Source organism: Eubalaena glacialis, chromosome 9 (genome assembly GCF_028564815.1).
Source record: "Eubalaena glacialis isolate mEubGla1 chromosome 9, mEubGla1.1.hap2.+ XY, whole genome shotgun sequence".
NCBI classification, from domain to species: domain Eukaryota; kingdom Metazoa; phylum Chordata; class Mammalia; order Artiodactyla; family Balaenidae; genus Eubalaena; species Eubalaena glacialis.
The window spans coordinates 28,289,732-28,307,292 of record NC_083724.1 but is presented as its reverse complement, the minus strand read 5'-3'; the positions used below and the strand labels follow the sequence as shown (position 1 = coordinate 28,307,292).

At 37.0% G+C, this 17,561-nt stretch overlaps 1 protein-coding gene across 7 annotated transcripts in view; it reads left to right on the top strand.

Moving 5' to 3' along the window:
- FKTN (fukutin) overlaps positions 1–17,561 on the top strand; it is an 86,282-nt gene that overhangs the window by 26,732 nt on the left and 41,989 nt on the right. For all 7 annotated transcript variants that reach the window (XR_009702074.1, XM_061200151.1, XM_061200155.1 and 4 more), the window contains exons 4-5: positions 11,714–11,991; positions 12,673–12,805. Coding sequence is in view for 6 of the 7 variants with exons in the window: in XM_061200151.1 (XP_061056134.1) it covers positions 11,714–11,991; positions 12,673–12,805 (411 nt within the window). In the remaining variant the exon portion in view is untranslated. The remainder of the gene's footprint in view (positions 1–11,713; positions 11,992–12,672; positions 12,806–17,561) is intronic.

Genomic DNA, 17,561 nt, shown 5'->3' with positions numbered 1-17,561 from the left:
TTATATACATGAATAGGCCAATTGTGTCTCATCCAAACTTTGTCCAAAATTTGGATGTCTAATCTTTTTTTTTTAAATTTCTTATTAGTCATCAATTTTATACACATCAGTGTATACATGTCAATCCCAATCACCCAATTAATCACACCACCACCCACACCACCCCGCCGCTTTCCCCACTTGGTGTCCATACGTTTGTTCTCTACATCTGTGTCTCAATTTCTGCCCTGCAAACCGGTTCTTCTGTACCGTTTTTCTAGGTTCCACATATATGTGTTAATACACGATATTTGCTTTTCTCTTTCGGACTTACTTCACTCTGTATGACAGTCTCTAGATCTATCAACGTCTCTACAATAGACTCAATTTCGTTCCTTTTTATGGCTGAGTAATATTCCATGGTATATATGTACCACATCTTCTTTATCCATTTGTCTGTCGATGGGCATTTAGGTTGCTTCCATGACCTGGCTATTGTAAATAGTGCTGCAATGAACATTGGGGTGCATGTGTCTTTTTAAATTATGGTTTTCTTTGGGTATGTGCCCAGGAGTGGGATTGCTGGATCATATGGTAATTCTATTTTTAGTTTTTTAAGGAACCTCCATACTGTTCTCCATAGTGGCTGTATCAATTTACATTCTCACCAACACTGCAAGAGGGTTCCCTTTTCTCCACACCCTCTCCAGCATTTGTTGTTTGTAGATTTTCTGATGATGCCCATTCTAACTGGTGTGAGGTGATACCTCACTGTAGTTTTGATTTGCATTTCTCTAATAATTAGTGATGTTGAGCAGCTTTTCATGTGCTTCTTGGCCATCTGTATGTCTTCTTTGGAGAAATGTCTATTTAGGTCTTCTGCCCATTTTTGGATTGGCTTGTTTGTTTTTTTAATATTGAGCTGCATGAGCTGTTTATATATTTTGGAGTTTAATCCTTTCTCCGTTGATTCGTTTGCAAATATCTTCTTCCATTCTGAGGGCTGTCTTTTGGTCTTGTTTATGGTTTCCTTTGCTGTGCAAAAGCTTTGAAGTTTCATTAGGTCCCATTTGTTTATTTTTGTTTTTATTTCCATTACTCTAGGAGGTGGATCAAAAAAGATCTTGCTGTGATTTATGTCAAAGAGTGTTCTTCCTATGTTTTCCTCTAAGAGTTTTATAGTGTCTGGTCTTACATTTAGCTCTCTAATCCATTTTGAGTTTATTTTTGTGTATGGTGTTAGGGAGTGTTCTAATTTCATTCTTTTACATGTAGCTGTCCAGTTTTCCCAGCACCACTTATTGAAGAGACTGTCTTTTCTGCATTGTATATCCTTGCCTCCTTTGTCATAGATTAGTTGACTATAGGTGCGTGAGTTTACCTCTGGGCTTTCTATCTTGTTCCATTGATCTATGTTTCTGTTTTTGTGCAAGTACCATATTGTCTTGATGACTGTAGATTTATAGTATAGTCTGAAGTCAGGAAGTCTGATTCCTCCAGCTCCATTTTTTTCCCTCAAGACTGCTTTGGCTATTCGGGGTCTTTTGTGTCTCCATACAAATTTTAATATTTTTTGTTTTAGTTCCGTAAAAAATGCCATTGGTAATTTGATAAGGATTGCATTGAAACTGTAGATTGCTTTGGGTAGTATAGTCATTTTCACAATATTGATTCTTCCAATCCAAGAACATGGTATATCTCTCCATCTGTTGGTATCATCTTTAATTTCTTTCATCAGTGTCTTATAGTTTTCTGCATACAGGTCTTTTGTCTCCCTAGGTAGGTGTATTCCTAGATATATTATTCTTCTTGTTGCAATGGTAAATGGGAGTATTTCCTTAATTTCTCTTTCAGATTTTTCATCATTAGTGTATAGGAATGCAAGAGATTTCTGTGCATTCATTTTGTATCTTGCAACTTTACCAAATTCATTGATTAGCTCTAGTAGTTTTCTGGTGGCATCTTTAGGATTCTCTATGTATAGTATCATGTCATCTGCATTGTTTGTTCTTCTTCTCTGATTGCTGTGGCTAGGACTTCCAAAACTATGTCGAATAATAGTGGTGAGAGTGGACATCCTTGTCTTGTTCCTGATCTTAGAGGAAATGCTTTCAGTTTTTCACCATTGAGAATGATGTTTGCTGTGGGTTTGTCATATATGGCCTTTATTATGTTGAGGTAGGTTCCCTCTGTGCCCACTTTCTGGAGAGTTTTTATCATAAATGGGTGTTGAATTTTGTCAAGAGATTTTTCTGCATCTATTGAGATGATCATATGGTTTTTATTCTTCAGTTTGTTAATCTGGTGTATCACATTGATTGATTTGCGTATATTGAAGAATCCTTGCATCCCTGGGATAAACCCCACTTGATCATGGTGTATGATCCTTTTAATGTGCTGTTGTATTCTGTTTGCTAGTATTTTGTTGAGGATTTTTGCATCTATATTCATCAGTGATATTGGTCTGTAATTTTCTTTTTTTGTAGTATCTTTGTCTGATTTGGTATCAGGGTGATGGTGGCCTCATAGAATGAGTTTGGGAGTGTTCCTTCCTCTGCCGTTTTTTGGAAGAGTTTGAGAAGGATGGGTGTTAGCTCTTCTCTAAATGTTTGATAGAATTCACCTGTGAAGCCATCTGGTCCTGGACTTTTGTTTGTTGGAAGATTTTTAATCACAGTTTCAATTTCATTGCTTGTGATTGGTCTGTTCATATTTTCTATTTCTTGTTGGTTCAGTCTTGGAAGGTTATACCTTTCTAAGAATTTGTCCATTTCTTCCAGGTTGTCCATTTTATTGGCATAGAGTGGCTTGTAGTAATCTCTTAGGATGCTTTGTATTTCTGTGGTGTCTGTTGTAACTTCTCCTTTTTCATTTCTAATTTTATTGATTTGAGTCCTCTCCCTCTTTTTCTTGATGAGTTTGGCTAATAGTTTATCAATTTTGTTTATCTTCTCAAAGAACCAGCTTTTAGTTTTATTGGTCTTTGTTTTCTTTGTTTCTATTTCATTTATTTCTGCTCTGCTCTTTATGATTTCTTTCCTTCTGCTAACTTTGGGTTTTGTTTGTTCTTCTTTCTCTAGTTCCTTTAGGTGTAAGGTTAAATTGTTTATTTGAGATTTTTCTTGTTTCTTGAGGTAGGCTTGTGTAGCTATAAACTTCCCTCTTAGAACTGCTTTTGCTACATCCCATAGGTTTTGGATTGTCGTGTTTTCATTGTCATTTGTCTCTAGGTATTTTTTGATTTCCTCTTTGATTTCTTTAGTGATCTCTTGGTTATTTAGTAACGTATTGTTTAACCTCCATGTGTTTGTGTTTTTTACGTTTTTTTCTGTGTATTTCATTTCTAATCTCATAGTGTTGTGGTCAGAAAAGATGCTTGATATGATTTCAGTTAAATTTACTGAGGCTTGATTTGTGACCCAAGATGTGATCTATCCTGGAGAATATTCCGTGCACACTTGAGAAGAAAGTGTAATCTGCTGTTTGTGGATGGAATGTCCTATAAATATCAATTAAATCTGTCTGGTCTGTTGTGTCATTTGAAGCTTCTGTTTCCTTATTTATTTTCATTCTGGATGATCTGTCCATTGGTGTAAGTGAGGTGTTAAAGTTCCCCATTATTATTGTGTTACTGTCGATTTCCTCTTGTATAGCTATTAGCAGTTGCCTTATGTATTGAGGTGCTTCTATGTTGGGTGCATATATATTTATAATTGTTATATCTTCTTCTTGGATTGATCCCCTGGTCATTATGTAGTGTCCTTCCTTGTCTCTTGTAACATTCTTTATTTTAAAGTCTATTTTATCTGATATGAGTATTGCTACTCCAGCTTTCTTTTGACTTCCATTTGCATGGAATATCTTTTTCCATCCCCTCACTTTCAGTGTGAATGTGTCCCTAGGTCTGAAGTGGGTCTCTTGTAGACAGCATATATATGGGTCTTATTTTTGTATCCATTCAGCAAGCCTGTGTCTTTTGGTTGGAGCATTTAATCCATTCATGTTTAGGGTAATTATCGATATGTATGTTCCTATTACCATTTTCTTAATCGTTTTGGGTTTTGTTTTTTTTTTTAAAGAGCACGTGTAGACTCAGTGTTAGTGTATTTTTGTAACTATTTTTGTAGTTTCAGAGTATGTTTCTTTTATTTATTTATTTATTTATGGCTGTGTTGGGTCTTCGTTTCTGTGCAAGGGCTTTCTCTAGTTGTGGCATGTGTGAGCCTCTCATTATCGCGGCCTCTCTTGTTGCGGAGCACAGGCTCCAGACGCGCAGGCTCAGTAATTGTGGCTCACGGGCCTAGTTGCTCTGCGGCATGTGTGATCTTCCCAGACCAGGGCTCGAACCCGTGTCCCCTGCATTGGCAGGCAGATTCTCAACCACTGCGCCACCAGGGAAACCCCTTTGGGTTTGTTTTTGTAGGTCCTTTTCTTCTCTTGTGTTTCCCACTTAGAGAAGTTCCTTTAGCATTTGTTGTAGAGCTGGTTTGGTGGTGCTGAATTCTCTAAGCTTTTTCTTGTCTGTAAAGCTTTTGATTTCTCCATCGAATCTGAATGAGATCCTTGCCGGGTAGAGTAATCTTGGTTGTAGGTTCTTCCCTTTCATCACTTTAAGTATATCATGCCGCTCCCTTCTGGCTTGTAGAGTTTCTGCTAAGAAATCAGCTGTTAACCTTATGGGAGTTCCCTTGTATGTTATTTGTCGTTTTTCCCTTGCTGCTTTTAATAATTTTTCTTTGTCTTTAATTTTTGCCAATTTGATTACTTATGTGTCTTGGCGTGTTTCTCCTTGGGTTTATCCTGTATGGGACTCTCTGTGCTTCCTGGACTTGGGTGGCTATTTCCTTTACCATGTTAGGGAAGTTTTCGACTATAATCTCTTCAGATATTTTCTCTGGTCCTTTCTCTCTCTCTTCTCCTTCTGGCACCCCTATAATGCGAATGTTGTTGCGTTTAATGTTGTCCCAGAGGTCTCTTAGGCTGTCTTCTTTATTCTGTTCTGCAGCAGTGAATTCCACCATTCTGTCTTCCAGGTCACTTATCCGTTCTTCTGCCTCAGTTATTCTGCCATTGATTCCTTCTAGTGTAGTTTTCATTTCAGTTATTGTATTGTTCATTTCTGTTTGTTTGTTCTTTAATTCTTCTAGGGCTTTGTTAAACATTTCTTGCATCTTCTCGATCTTTGCCTCCATTCTTTTTCCGAGGTCCTGGATCATCTTCACTATCATTATTCTGAATTGTTTTTCTGGAAGGTTGCCTATCTCCACTTCATTTAGTTGTTTTTCTGGAGTTTTATCTTGTTCCTTCATCGGGTGCATAGCCCTCTGCCTTTTCATCTTGTCTATCTTTCTGTGAATGTGGTTTTTGTTCCACAGGCTGCAGGATTGTCACTATCTATCTTTTGAAGGAAAATTTTTCTCAGGAGCTTCTGGTAAACTGCTTATAGCTCACTGTCTAGAACTATGTTCATATGTCTCCGTGCTGTGAAGGAGGCTAAAAAAACAGGTATTTAGCATTTTCATCAGTGTAGGCAGGCAGGTAGGAAGGGATTTGGTGATGAATTTTCAGTATCTGCCACATAAGGTATACATGAGGGTAGTATTCCTCGTCTATAGCACTGTTCTTGACAGTTTGTAAGTGCATAGGACTTGTTTGATATTCGAGTGGAGTGCTTCTTAGGTGCATCCAAAAATTCAAACTTATATTTTCATCCTGTTTAAATGGTTACAAAGCAAAGGTTAGACGGTAGTCAAAAAAAAAAAAAAAAGATCTCAACCAAACATATCAAAAATTTGCTTACTTCTTTATTTGGAATACCTCTAACTTTTCAGTTTCACTATTTTTCATTCTGAGGAGTTATTCAAATAAGAGTAAGAAAATTAGCATCAGATTAAATGAGCTCAACTATTTAGTCAGCCACCCAAGATAGATGTGCACTAGCTCTGCAGTGGATTGTTTTAGTTGTGTTGACCCCTGATAGGTGGGGCTTATGTTCCAGGGTGATGGTATGGTCTGGCAAAGCATATAAGCTGCATGTTTCCTTGATTGCCCAGACTCTTAGACAAGGTCTCAAGAGAGTGAGTTTTGACTTTTTTCTGCCTATGGTTCTTCCCAGGCAGTGATGCAGGTGATGAAACAGATAACATGTTTATATAACATGATGTTTGTTTGCTTGTTTTTTCTTTCCTCCCAATTTTATATTGATATTTTGAAAATATTTAAACTTATGGAAAAGTTAGGACATGGTATTTTAATCAAAAGAATACTAGTACTAGGTTTAAAAAGTCAGATACTAAGGCAAAGCTCATAATGAAAAAGATCAGTATCTGACTCTTCTTTCCTCCCCACCCCTTATTCCCACTCTTAGAGCCAACCACTTTCAACTCTCTCTACCTTGTTTATCTTCTCCTTTATAAATGAAATGTTTATGCTTCTATTTTTTAAATATTTCATATTTAGATTATGAATTATGAGAATTTAGCTGTCATATCTATTTTGTCTCATGTAGACACACACAAACACACACACTCTCTTCTCCCATTATCATGACTGTATCACATTTTGTAGTTAAATCAATAGTCAGTGTTTATCTTACTATGAATATATAGATAATCACATGAATGCTACCTAGTTTACTCTGAATATTTTCCTTTTCTTGTATGACTCTCTTTTTTTGTTTGCTAGTTTTCTATATATTTATCAATAATTCATGTATGAACTCTGCAACAGAAACATAAAACTCTCAGTAGGATCAAATACATCAGATCATTTCTCAGTTCCTTTTTTTTTTCTCCTGGAGACATCCCTCCTAGATCTCATGGTCTTTCTTCCCTAATACAGTCTGATCTGCTCTGCAGATACTGTCGTGTAACTCCTCTTCACAACATTTTAGGAATTCTCTTCAGAGAAAGGTTGAATGGGAGGTTGAAACCTTGCATATCTGAAAATGTTTCTTTTTACCTGCACGTTTGATTTCTAATTTGCTTCTGCTGTGTAACAGTTGTCCCCAAATTTAGTGGCTTAAACAACAATCATTTATGTAGGTTGTGATTCTGTGACTTAGCAATTTGTGTAGGATTCAGCTGGGCAGTTCTTCTGGTCTCAGCTAAGTTCACTTATACAGCTGCCAGTCAGCTAGGCAGCTCTGCTTCTTCAGGATGGCTGGCTGTCAGATGAGGCAGTGGAGGTGCCTGGGCTATGTGTCTTTCATTATCTAGGTTAGTCTAGGCTAGTCAGAGAAAGCAAAAGCATGCAAGGTCTCTTTACATTGTTAAAATATGAAGAGTTCTTATCCATGAACATGAAATATATCTCCTTTAATTCAGGTGTCCTTTGGTGTTCTTTAATAGAGTATTCTATATTTTTCTTACAGATTTTGTGCATCTTTGTAAGATTTATTTCTTGCTACCTTATAGTTTTGTGTGCATGGGGGGGTGTTAATGTAGATACTTTTCCTCTTCTTTTGCCAATTCATTATTATAGGTGAATTAGAATGCTGTTGTCTTTTGTGTTTTGATCTTGTTTTCCAGCAACTGTACTGAACTCTGAACTCTAGAGGTAAACTCCAATAGTTTCTCTCTCCTCCCTCAATCCCCTACCTCCTTTTCCTCCCTCTCTTTCATTTTCTCTCTCTTTGAGTGTAGGTCATTGTATTCTCTGCACAGAAAGATAATTTGGTCTCTTCCTTTCTAACTCTTATGCCTAATTTCTTTTTCTTGTCTTATTGGTTTAGGTAGCACCCCCAGGATAATGTTGAATAAAAGTGTCTTTCTTTCTGAACTTTTTATTATTTGGATGTTGGACTTCCAAAATTTCATTTTCTTATCTTTGCTCTGTGATTTTTTTCATCTCTTTTGTTAACTGTTCTACTTTTAAACAAAATCTTTAACAATGTCATTGATTTTTTTCATATTTTTGCTTAAAATTTAATATTTTTATTTTCTAAAAGCTCTGTGTACTCTGTTTCTTATAGTAGCATTCTTATTTTATGGATGCAGTTTTGTCTTTTTCCCTCTGCAGATTTTAAAAGTTTGGTGTTTTTCTTTTTTTAAACTTTTTTTAAAAAAATTAATTAATTAATTTATTTATTTTTGGCTGCATTGGGTCTTTGTCGCTGCACGCGGGCTCTCTCTAGTTGCATGAAGAGGGGGCCAACTCTTCGTTGCAGTGTGCAGGCTTCTCATTGTGGTGGCTTCTCTTGTTGCGGAGCACGGGCTCTAGGTGCGTGGGCTTCAGTAGTTGTGGCACACGGGCTCAGTAGTTGTGGCATGCGGGCCCTAGAGTGCAGGCTCAGTAGTTGTGGTGCACGGGCTTAGTTGCTCCACGGCATGTGGGATCTTCCCAGACCAGGGCTCAAACCCGTGTCCCCTGCATTGGCAGGGGGATTCTCAACCACTGCGCCACCAGGGAAGCCCCAAGGTTTGGTGTTTTTAAAAGAAAGTCTTTTGCTCTCTACTGCATTTTGTTTTTGTAATTCCCTTCTTTGTGGGTGTTTGGTTTTTGGTATGGTTATTTTATTTTGTCTGTTTTTCATGATACAGGTTTTCTACAGTGTTCATTGATCTTTGTTCATATTTAAGAATGAGGCACTGAATACCAATTGGAAGCTTTTTTTTCTGGTCAGGCCTCATTAACTGGTGGACTTCACTATAGGGTAATAAGAGTATGCCAGCTTTTTCACTGCAGAAACTCCTAAATGTCAGTATTTGTAGGTCATTCCTACTGGACTGTTTGAGTTCCTCATAGAAAAAGCCTACAAAGCTTATAAACCTTTTTTACGACAAGTATTTTATCATTCCTTTATTTTCCCAAAACGAAGTCTATAGAAATTATAACTTACCTACATACATAATCTCCCAAATCCTGTAATGTCTCAACTATAGTATAAAGTAGAAATGAAAGGAAATGTATATTTCAGTGTGTAAATGCCCAGGCATGACTACACTGGAAGACATAAGGAAGAAATTCAGTTGCTTGCACTTATCCTACTTATTTAGTAGGACCACTGAATGTGATAACTTCCAATATAGACTGTATTATGAATGATACTGTTTTTAGTAATATAGTTTTCCAAAACAGTAAACAAGTTTCCAACAGCAGAAAAGTAAAATTGTATCTCCTTTAACATGGCGATTGTATTCCTCAGAAATGGAGGCTCACATAATTACAAATACGTTTTTCACTATGTGACTATCTGATAGAATATTTGAAATTATGCAGGACACAGGATAGATTTTCATATTTTGGATTTTAGGATGTCTAGTGTACCTGGCCTAGACCTCTAAATGCCAGTTGTGTCCTCAATCATTATGATAACTGAAAATATCTCCACGAATTTCTAAAATGTCTCTTGGTTACAGTACCACTTGCCTTGAGAACCAGTACTTTAGAAGAAAGAGAATATGCGATAATTGGCAAAACCAGAAAGACCAGAGTCAGAAGCAAAAGGTCAGCAACACCCAGAATAAGCACACAGGGTTGTGTTTATCATTTTATATAAATGACATCATACAGAGCCCTTGGATAGTCCTCCCAACACCTTCTCCCAAGGTAGAGCTAATTCGTTAGATCACCAGATCTAATTACTATAGACTTAATTTACCTGTGATTTTTCTTTGTTAATACCATTACCCTGAAGTGAGCAAACTACTGCCAAGGCAACTGGGAGTAGATTTGTGCAGTATAGTCTTGACCTAGGCCTTTGCTCTGTTTGATCAGAGCAACTACTTTGTTCTTGACTTTCCTCTGTCATGATTATAAAAAGGCAAGCCATTGCATAGTTCTGCCTATTTTGTCTGTCAGTCTTTCTTCCCACAACCCAAGGTCTGATTCCTCTTCAAGTTCTGTCTGGCCTTTTAAATTTTTCCCAAATTTACCAAATTATAATGCTTTTCTTTCATCCTATACAGTAGATTCCTTCTCTGAGTTGGCCACTCTTACACTCAATCAGTACTTTCCACCTCTTAGGTTTATGAAAAAGGGGAATCCTACAGTTGATAATTCTAATATAAGGAGTACCAAGGTGAAATTGTATTAACCAGGCTAAGTTACATTAGTTGCTACTAAAAACAACCCTCAAATCTCATTGGCTTAGGGCAAAAAAGGAGTAATTGTCTCTAGACAAAATCCAGTGTGGTTATTCTTGGTCAGCGATATTCCTGGATGACTTTCCTCTAAGCAGTGACTTAGGGATGCAGGCTGTTTCATTTGTGTGGCTTCCCTATCTTGTAGTTCTTTGCTTCCCTACATACAGATGGAGGAGGGAAAGCAGGGAAGGTCTTATGGGACATTGTAAGGCCAGGCCTAGAAGTGGTATCTGATACTTCCATCCACATTCCTTTGACCAAAACACGATTTCACTCTATATCCAGAAAGGAGAAGACAGTTATTATTGATACTGGTTAGCATTCTTTACCAGAATGGTCACTTTCTCTTGTTTAACAATATAAACAACAACAACAGGTATCTATTGAGCACCTGCTGGTACTAGCCACTTTGTTGATTCTTAAGGTTGAGGAACTTGCAGTCTATTAATGGAGTTTAAACAACTAAAAAACAGTACAATCAATACTATGATAAAGGTTTGTGTGTATTATAAGAGCATAAATGAGGACACAGCTAATCCAAATGACAACATTCAAAGACAATAATTGATGTAAATAAAGTACTCTTGAAAAATGTTTATGAATGCTGTGGCTCGTAAGACTTTCAGATGCACTTCCATCCTTTAATAACTTTAATGTCTGGTATTACCACTTTATTTTCCTTAACTGTAGACTAGGTATAATATCTTCCTTGCTGATCTCACATAATTTCTATGGACATCAGATGAGATAATTAATGTGAATGAGCTTTGTACACATTATGTAAATATAGACTTAAAGAAATAGTGTTGTAGAGTAGAAAGAACCTTGTATTTGGTTAGATAAGACCTAAATGCTGGCAGTGGCTTTGCCTCTTATTTTGTTTCTTTGGACTTCTGTGAGTCTGTTTCTTTATCTATAATATCTGTGCTACTTACTCTATAAGATAGATGTCATATGTAAGTGCAGTAATGTTTATAAAAGTTCTTTGGAAACTGTACATTTCTATTCAAACATAAGGTGTTCTTAATAATTAATACTAGTTAATCATCTAAAGCACTGGTGTCGAGATTAAGATTAAAAATCTACCCTATAGATTAATCTTGTTACATGAGAGTTATACTATAACTAATGCTGTTGGAAAATGCACCTTGTTTTATAGTACATCTCAGTCTGTTTTCTAATGATGTGCATTATAATAGGCTTCTATTTTAGTAGCAGTTTAAGGTGTTGGGATGTAACTATGAGATGAAAACCCTGCTTTAATGAAGCATTTTTGAAGGTTATTAGAAGTTAAATTGAAAATTACAGGTTTAATTTTAAGTGCTATTCTTATATTAACGTTTACTTTATAGATACTAACCAAAGAACACTATAATGAGTGGGCATTCTCGTTCCAAGGAAGAAATTTGTATTAATTTTCATAAAGAGAGTCTTTGAACATGTCTTCCATGCTATGTGGTTTATCTTTTTGATACTTTCCTTTATTCTTCCACTACCACCTTTCCTTCCCCACCTTCATTTTTTAATCTTCATGCAAAGAGCAGATTAGGACAAAAATATGTATGACTTAATTCAGTGTAAGAATCACTTTAGTTTTACTACTAGTATTTGGTTTTAAATATTCAAGCTTGATGTTTCTTTGGTTTTAGGAAGGCTGGTTTCGGATAGCTGAAAATATGGGATTTCAGTGCCTAAAGATCGAGAGCAAGGACCCCCGGCTAGATGGGATAGACTCACTTTCTGGAACTGAAATCCCCCTCCACTACATCTGCACATTGGCCAGTCATGCTGTCCACTTGGTGGTCTTTCATGAGAGGAGCGGCAACTACCTTTGGCATGGCCATCTACGGCTCAAAGGACACATTGACAGAAAGTTTGTTCCTTTTCGAAAGTTACAGTTTGGTCGTTATCCTGGAGCTTTTGACAGGTAAATTCAGGGTCTAAAGGGGAGATGTGAAACCTATCTTGTTCAGTCATGAATTCTTATTCTTTCTTTTACATTTAGTAATTAAATCTAAAATGTAATTCATGTAAATCAGTTTTGAAATGTAAATATTCAGCAGGAAGCAACTCATGCACATGTGCCCCAGGAAATATAATATATATCAGAATGTTCATAGCAACATTGTTCTTAATGCCCCAAACAAAATGTATGTGCACCCAGCGAAGAATCGAAGAATCGTAGGGCAGGGAAACAAGGAACTCTGAACTCGCGCTCTGTGCAACAACAGAGATGAATCCTACAATGTTGAGTGACAAAAATGAGGCATAAAAGAATGCAAATCTTTCTATATATATAAAGAGTTCAAACACAGGATAAAATATGTTTGTGGATTTACATACTTACAAGTGTTCAAAATGTACAAACTTCCAATTATTATGAGATAAATAAGTTCTGGAAATCTGATGTACAGCATGGTGGCTATAGTTAACACTGCTGTATTGTATATTTGACAGTCGCTAAGAGAGTAGATCTTTAAAAATGATATCTGGGGTAATTGAAGAAAATATGCTTGATGTTTAACTATTTGCTTATATTGTATATTTTGAAGAGGCTGCCAATATTCTGAGTTAAATCCTTATAATAAGTCTTAACTTTTGTTTTCAGGCCAGAGTTACAACAAATTACTGTTGATGGATTAGAAGTTCTCATTCCAAAAGATCCAATGCACTTTCTAGAAGAAATACCACACTCTAGATTTATTGAGTGTAGGTATAAAGAAGCTCAAGCATTCTTTCAGGTTAGAGATAACCAAATATTGTACTTTTCAAATTAAAGGAAGTGTATTTATAATATTTCTGGCGGTGGGGGGAAATGAAGGAACTTATGGAAAGTAAGTAAGACAACATCTTTTCTGATTTGTCTGTTTTCTTCTAGATGGTTTCAATTTTTTTTAAGTAGATTAAACATTAACCTTAAGGAACAGTTTCTTCCCCAGTTGAATGGTTTCATATCTATGGAGACCTTGTTTTATTTGGATAGACTTTGACAGGTTCAGCATTGGCCTCCGCTTTTAGTTAGGATAGCCCATGAACTTTATAAAGATGGTACATTCTGTTCTTGAAGCAATCCGAGTAGGATGAAGCCATGTAGAATATGGACCATGCATATTTAGAGAGGACTTCATAGAAAATACAGTTTTTCTCAGAGGGTTGGCACTGAATATGAATTTTTTGTGTTTATGAAGGTTTTTGAAGATAAATGCTACACAAAGACCAAGTGCTTTTGAACTCTACTTTATTCTGCTGCTTTAGCTTTCAATTCAATAAACATTTATTAAAAGCCAGCTTCCCAGGAACTCTCCTGACCCTGGGGATATAAAGATGATTTTAAAGGACATGAAAGTTCAGCTGTAAGAAATGACATGAAAGAGAGATACAGTGAAAGCAGTCAAATTTATGGTGGGGTTTTGGTACCCTAATTTTTCCACTTGCCCTTTATTTTCTGGGGTTCCCTTCCAAGAAAACTGTGTACACAAGGACAGGAGTGGAATGGGAAAATGAAGTACCAGCTGTATCATCACTGGCCAAATGCCCAGCACCCACAAATGCAAGGTTTTTTTCTGGTAGGCTGTGCTGGCACCCAGGGCCTAGACCTGACAGCCTGGGTGGGCCTTCCTAGCCCCGTTCCCTTAAATCTATAGTTATGTGACTGTGAAGCATACCCAGTCAGCCTCATGGATGAAAAGCTGGAAAACTGCATGTGTGGCTGGGCCAGCATTATTAGGCAAGTGCTGCCCATCATATCCCCACCACAGAGTAGCAGGAAGCGGAAGAGATGCAGACTGGTGCTTGCACTTGACCATTCATTCACTGTTCCTGCCTCAGGGGAGTTTTTTTCTGGTTGCCACCTCTGTCATAGCAATTATCACAATTAATTGTGAATGTCAGTCTTGTTCCCCTACAAGATTATGTGAACTCCTTGATGGCAGGCGTCTTATTTTACTCACCTCTATAGCCCCAGTATCTAGCACAGTAGCTGGTGCAAAGAAAAGCTCCTATAGTGATGGAAAAATGCATGAAGAATAAGGTGCTCATCCGAATCAAATGGTTTTTTTCCAGGATATTTATTAGGGCTACTCCATTACCTAGCAAGCATTTACCCAGACTCATTTTATTGAACTTTGTGAGAAGGCAGTGTAAGATGTAAAATGTTTCAAGATATTGAGAAATCATGAGAATAGTGTTATATTTTTTTAATTGCATATTTTCACTTTTGCTTTTTAGATTTTAAGGGCAACCATTGAGTCAGCATTAGAGTAAAGAATATGGATGACAGATGCTCAGAGGGCTAATCAGCTTATCATAGCCTCATACTTTTGGTGTTTAAAGTGCCATCACATAGCAAGGCTATAATACTATTGACAGGTTTCTCTTCATAACAGGATTAAGTGGAACTTTGCATTCATTCTTTTTTTTTTTATGCTAAATCTGTTTTTTTTTTTTTAACTTTATTTATTTATTTTATTTTTGGCTGTGTTGAGTCTTCGTTGCTGTGCGCAGGCTTTCTCTAGTTGCGGCGAGCAGGGGCTACTCTTGGTTGCGGTGCGCAGTCTTCTCATTGAGGTGGCTTCTCTTGTTACGGAGCACGGGCTCTAGGCTTCAGTAGTTGTGGCACGCGGGCTCAGTCGTTGTGGCGCACGGGCTTAGTTTCTCCACGGCATGTGGGATCTTCCCGGACCAGGGCTTGAACCTGTGTCCCCTGCATTGGCAGGCGGATTCTTAACCACTGCGCCACCAAGGAAGTCCCAAACTTTGTATTCATTCTTCATCATGTTATTTGTGTCCTTCACTAGTAGCAAGACAGACTTGTGATTACTGATTTGTTTTCCTCTTCTGCTAATGTACTGTTATTACTGATATAGAGTACCTAATGGGATTGATAACTTTTTTTAATCCTTACCCTCGTACATGTTTCATTCTTCATCATTTCTTACGTTATAACCACAGGAAGGTCAGTTTTCAAATTAAGGTGAACATACATAACTTTGAACACTTGATGGCGCCAAACAGTCTTAAATACAATGCCTGGTGTTTTTAAAAACAAAAATCAATGAACTAATCTACTAGATCTCATAAAGCAGCCTCCTAACTTTCTTTCTTTTTTTTTTTATAATAATTTTTGGAAACATTTTCAAACTTTCAGAAAAGTTACAGATGCAATACAAATAATTCTTTTTCCTGAACCATTTGCAAGTAAGTTGTCAACATCTGCCCCACAACTTCAAATAATTTAGTATTTCTTGAAAACAAGAACATTCTGCTACATGTCTTAGTACAAAAATCAGGAAATTAATATAAAGATTATTACCATTTAATCCTCATTCAAGTTTTGCTAATTATCCCAATAATGACTATTATAATAAAAGGATTCCGTTCAGAATCACATGTTGCATTTAATTTTTCTGTCTCTTTAGTTTCCTTCAGTCTGGAACAGTTTCACAATCACTTTTTAACTTTTATGACTTTGCTACTTTTGAAGATTACAGGCCAGATATTTTGTACATTGTCCCTTGTTTGGGGTTTGTTTGGTTTTTTCCTCAAGTTAGATTTAGGTTATATACCTTTAGTAGGAATAACACAGAAGTGATTCTGTGCTTTCACTTCATCCTGTCGGGCGCTGCATGATTTTGATTTGTCCCATTACTGTTGACTTTTACATTGATTACGTGATTAAAGTGCTGTCTGCTGGCTTCACCCTGGTGAAGTTTCTGTTTTTCTCTTTGTAATTAATAGATATTTGGCATGAAGGTACTTTAAAAGTCTGTAAATATTGTCAATATCTTCCTCAAACTTTCAAGTTTATTTGTTTATATCAATATGAACTCATGATTTCTTATTTTCTTCAATGAGTTATAGTGCGCTATTTTCATCATTTATTTTGATCCTCAAACTGTTCCATATTTGGCCAGTGGAAGCCCCTTCACGTGACTTCTGTGTCTTTTTGACATGTGTCCGTCATCTTTTGAGCACCTTCTTGCTTTTTGGCTCAAGATATTCTAGGTTCATCTTGTAATTTCCCTGCTACAATCCTGGAATCAGCCATCTCTCTGGATACTGATTCCTTTTAGAAGCCAAGCCTGGATGCCAGATTTGCTTGCCTGCAGGGCCTCTCAGTGACAGGAGTAGAGTGTGTGTGTGTGTATTTACTTCTGTATCTGTCTATCTATCACGATCCATGAATCCACATTGATGTCTTCAGTCTAATTTATATTTCAATTAAACAGCATAGGGTTCATTTCCATATTTGTGACTCCCCTCTCAAACAGTGAGAAGCCTGACTTATATTACCCTTAATATAGTTACTTATTTGTTCAGTCTCCCATTATTTCTGCTGTTCCCTCTCCCACATGGATGCTATCCTCATCCTGCTTGGGTGTTGCTCTCCCCCACTGGACTACTCGCATATATAGACACACTTCTCGTCCTGCTCAGGCTCTGGCTCCCCACACTGGACTCTCCTCCATGTGGATGCCCTCGACGCCTTCTCAGGCTCCGATACCCAGGCCAGGCCACCACTGTGCGCTTTCTTGCTCTGCCTCATCTAATGGCTCTAGTTTAGAAGAGTCCAGGGAGGGAAGGAGAGCAGAGGGGAAATGCTCTCCTGGCTTACTTTATTTACTTTAATTATTTTCTCAATCTACCAAGAAGTTTAGGACTAGGATAATACACATTTTCCTGCACTTGATTTTGTTTCAGCAGTAACCATCAAAAAATAATTGATGAGCTTCAAGTTGTTGAGTTCCAGTAAAAAACCAGAGGTGGGTATGGAAATATCTGGACCCCTGGCCCAGGAATATCTAGAAAGCCACATTCATATCCTCTTTCTTCTACTAAGTTGCTCTGAGACCTGGGGCAAATTTCTGAGCCTTAGTTTCCTCATCTGTGAAATGAGTGGACACCTTCTGTGATTTTATTATTTTTCATCTATATTTTGGGGAAAGATTTGGGGAGAAGTTGCTTGAACAGGAAAGATCATATGGACTGGTATTTAAATTGGGATTTAGTCCTTTTCTAAGAGGCCTGGTAATCCCAAGATTTATATGAGACATTTTTAAATGAAAAAAAGTATGTATAACTATAATTTTTAAAGTCCGTAACAGATGTATAAGGTGCATAGGTATATACACGTTTATACTTTAACGCATATGAGGGTCAATTCTAAGAAGTGGAATTTGTGGGAGTGTCATGTTATTTATTAAAGGTATGTCAGAGCTGGGAGTGTGTCTATGCAGGGGCAGCCTCAGTTGGACATAATTGTCAGAGTAATATTTTTTTAGAACACAAAGTTTTCATTTCTGTTACTTAATTTGATCCTTTCAGTTACTCTGTGAAATAAGCCAAGGATTCACCATTAACTGATAAGAAAACTGAGGTTTCAAGATGTAAGTTACACAGTCATTATTGGCTGAGCATGGAGTAAATTCTGGGTCTCCAAATTTCTAGCTTCAGGCTTTCCCCCCTACAACAGGGATATGAACATGTATCTCTCATGCC